Below are 3,574 nucleotides of genomic sequence, written 5' to 3'. Positions count from 1 at the left end.
TAATGTTTGTAATGAGGCATGCGTCTTGTGATATGCAATGGTTGGGCTCTAATTGGACATGATATTGAGATTTCTAGACTAAGATCTTATGCTTAAGAGTTATGTTAGTTCTTTTAGAGTTGCAATAGTCTCTTTTAACTATGAAGTTTTTCTTTGTTAAGTTTCATAACTCTTTGTTTAAGTATTTGTTTTCAAGTTTAAACATATGTGACTTCTTCAATCTTTTGAGGTGATTTTCAAATAGTTTTTTCTTCAAATTAAGTTTTTTATTTGTACTAAAAGTTGAATTTGTACATTTGAAACATTCTCGAGACTTGAATTCATGCATTTAAAACTAATGTGAATAATATTATTTAATTGCGATATTTAAAATACTGAAATTGTCATTAATTAAATAAAATACAATAAATTATTAAACATAATTAGAAGAATAAAATAGGTAAAATATAAAAATTAAGATACTGTCTCTATTATTGTCATAATAACATTTTATTTAACTTTTCTTATATAGTGGAGAAATGAAAAGAGAAAAAGGAAAATACTACAGCTATATCCAAATTAGGAGAAAAAAATTAGATGCAAATGTTTATACAACATGTATTCAAATTTTGCAACATTGGAAAATATAATAACACATTATGTAATAATTAATAACTGTAAAATGACAAATACAAGGGAAATTCAAATGTATAGATATAATAAAATATTCTTTTATATAATTATATTCTCTAAGAAAAGGAATATAAATAAAAGTGATACGTATATAAAGCTTAAAATCAAATTCTCAAATATCGAAAATTAATTATAATATCAATAAAAAATATTATTAAAGTTTATTATAGAGCAAGAGCATCCAATCTATGCACGGCTAATAATAATAATTATATATAGAGCAGTAGTAGAGAGTAGAGAGCATGCGGAAGATTAATGTGAATTTGGAGGAATCTGAGGCATTGAAAAGTCCACTTTCTCTCTCATCATATCATCTCCTAGTCCTACTCTCAAGCGCACACAGTTTGACTTCAACTTCTGAACTCAATCTCCCACTTTCTCTATATAAACACTCCACACCCTCCTAATTAGAACGCGCGCCCAACTAGCGTGTTTCCGCTCCCCTTCAAACGCCGTCGTTTCCACTTCCACTCCCACCATGTCCCTGCAGGCCTGTCCCGCCGCCCAACTGGCCCAACACCTCGGCCCAAACGCCTCAGACGCCAGCGCCGCCGCGGCCCTCATCTGCGACCAGTTCACCGCGGTGGGGAACAAGTTCAACGACACGGCCTTCGCCGTCGACAGCACGTACCTCCTCTTCTCGGCCTACCTCGTCTTCTCCATGCAGCTGGGCTTCGCCATGCTCTGCGCCGGCTCCGTCCGCGCCAAGAACACCATGAACATCATGCTCACCAACGTCCTCGACGCCGCCGCCGGCGGCATCTTCTACTACCTCTTCGGCTTCGCCTTCGCCTGGGGCGCCCCCTCCAACGGCTTCATCGGGAAACACTTCTTCGGCCTCAAAGACGTTCCCACCGAATCCATCGACTACAGCAACTTCCTCTACCAGTGGGCCTTCGCCATCGCCGCCGCCGGCATCACCAGCGGCTCCATCGCCGAACGCACGCAGTTCGTGGCGTATCTCATTTACTCCTCCTTCCTCACCGGCTTCGTCTACCCCGTCGTGTCGCACTGGTTCTGGTCCGTCGACGGCTGGGCCTCCGCCTTCAAAACCCACAACCTTTTATTCTCCACCGGCGTCATCGACTTCGCCGGCTCCGGCGTCGTCCACATGGTCGGCGGCGTGGCCGGACTCTGGGGAGCGCTGATCGAAGGGCCGAGAATCGGGCGGTTCGACCACGCCGGGCGCGCCGTTGCCCTCCGCGGGCACAGCGCCTCCCTTGTCGTCCTCGGGACCTTCATGCTATGGTTCGGTTGGTACGGTTTCAACCCTGGCTCCTTCAACAAAATCCTAGTCACCTACGGTGACTCAGGGAGTTACTACGGTCAGTGGAGCGCGGTTGGGAGAACCGCGGTTACTACTACTCTGGCCGGGTCAACGGCTGCGTTGACTACCTTATTCGGGAAACGGGTGATCTCCGGTCACTGGAATGTGACCGATGTTTGCAACGGCTTGTTAGGTGGCTTTGCCGCGATAACAGCCGGTTGTTCGGTTGTGGAGCCGTGGGCGGCGATCGTGTGCGGGTTTATTGCCTCGGTGGTGCTGATCGCGTGCAACAGACTCGCGGAGAAGGTGGGATTCGACGACCCGTTGGAGGCGGCGCAGTTGCACGGAGGGTGCGGCGCGTGGGGGGTTATATTCACGGCGCTGTTCGCTAAAAAGGAGTATGTGTACGAGGTTTACGGTGGAGAGAGTGGGAGGCCGCACGGGCTGTTGATGGGGGGAGGAGGGAAGTTGTTGGGGGCGCACGTGATTCAGATTTTGGTTATTGTTGGATGGGTGAGTGCCACCATGGGCCCTTTGTTTTGGGCCTTGAATAAGATGAAGCTGTTGAGGATCTCCGCCGAGGATGAGCTGGCGGGAATGGATCTCACGCGCCATGGAGGCTTCGCTTATGCTTATGAGGATGACGACACGCATAAGCACGGGATTCAGTTGAGGAAGGTTGAGCCCAATGCTTCTTCCACGCCCACCACCGAATGACCTTTTTCTTTTTTTTTGGATGCTGGAAGTCAAAGATTCTGTTGGCCGATGGTGGGGGTGGTTGTTGACCTCTCAACTTGTATAAATATTTTTATTTTATTATATTGATGGGATTTGTTTTCGTAGTGAGAGGAATCAACAAGAATCGTGGTAAAAGAGTGTTTGTTTCTAATTTCTATGGCTCTTTAATTTATGTTTACTAATACGAGGATGAGGAGGAGACACAGGGACACGGGACTTTAGTCATGTATGAAACGAATGCGTCTAAGACTCCCACCGCTGAGGGCGATGTTAAATTTTGAATTTGTGTGTGGTAGATTTTTCTTGGTAGGAGATTGAAATTTTCATTGGTGGGAACTCGAGAATGTGGGGGTTGCTGTAGACCAGGCATGAGCGTTCTGGACATCACAACTGGCTGGGAAGATATTTTATTTGTGGGATCTATTTTAGTATTTTTCCTCTGAAAACAATTGAAGAATCCTGCAGCAGCATATCTACGTTATAAAAAAATATATCTTTTCTATATTCTCATTTTTAATAATCATTAAGATATAAATTTATAGAGGATCCAAGTATGTATAGTATATATTGTATGGCCGTGAAGGCAGATTTTTATTTTTTTTGGTTTTTTCTGCATGTAGATTTGTTCTTCGTATATATGGAAATTGTGTGTTGCGTGTAAGAGTGGATAGTACTCATGGGTGTAATTTCTGTGTGTCATGATTTCTGGGTGTAATTTCTGCTCGGTCCGCACCACCCTAGATGGGTGATGATACTTTTGTATTATTAATACTGGTGGAAAAGAAAGGCCGTACCTATCATAATTGCTTTTCAATATACACTGGATTAGTGAAATAGTGTATCTAATCGAGAGTTTTAAAAATGAAACATCTTTGCATTATTAGTCTAATCATATCT

At 43.7% G+C, this 3,574-nt stretch overlaps 1 protein-coding gene across 1 annotated transcript; it reads left to right on the top strand.

Moving 5' to 3' along the window:
• Positions 1-921: 921 nt before the first annotated feature.
• LOC109794078 (ammonium transporter 1 member 1) lies at positions 922-3,338 on the top strand. Its single transcript, XM_020353542.3, has one exon. The coding sequence runs from the start codon at positions 1,151-1,153 to the stop codon at positions 2,654-2,656; it is 1,506 nt and encodes a 501-aa protein (XP_020209131.2). The 5' UTR covers positions 922-1,150; the 3' UTR covers positions 2,657-3,338.
• Positions 3,339-3,574: the final 236 nt, after the last annotated feature.

This window comes from Cajanus cajan, chromosome 7 (genome assembly GCF_000230855.2).
Source record: "Cajanus cajan strain Asha chromosome 7, NIPB_CcT2T_4, whole genome shotgun sequence".
Lineage (NCBI taxonomy): Eukaryota > Viridiplantae > Streptophyta > Magnoliopsida > Fabales > Fabaceae > Cajanus > Cajanus cajan.
The sequence above is the reverse complement of the archived record's forward strand: the minus strand, read 5'-3'. Positions and strand labels throughout refer to the sequence as shown.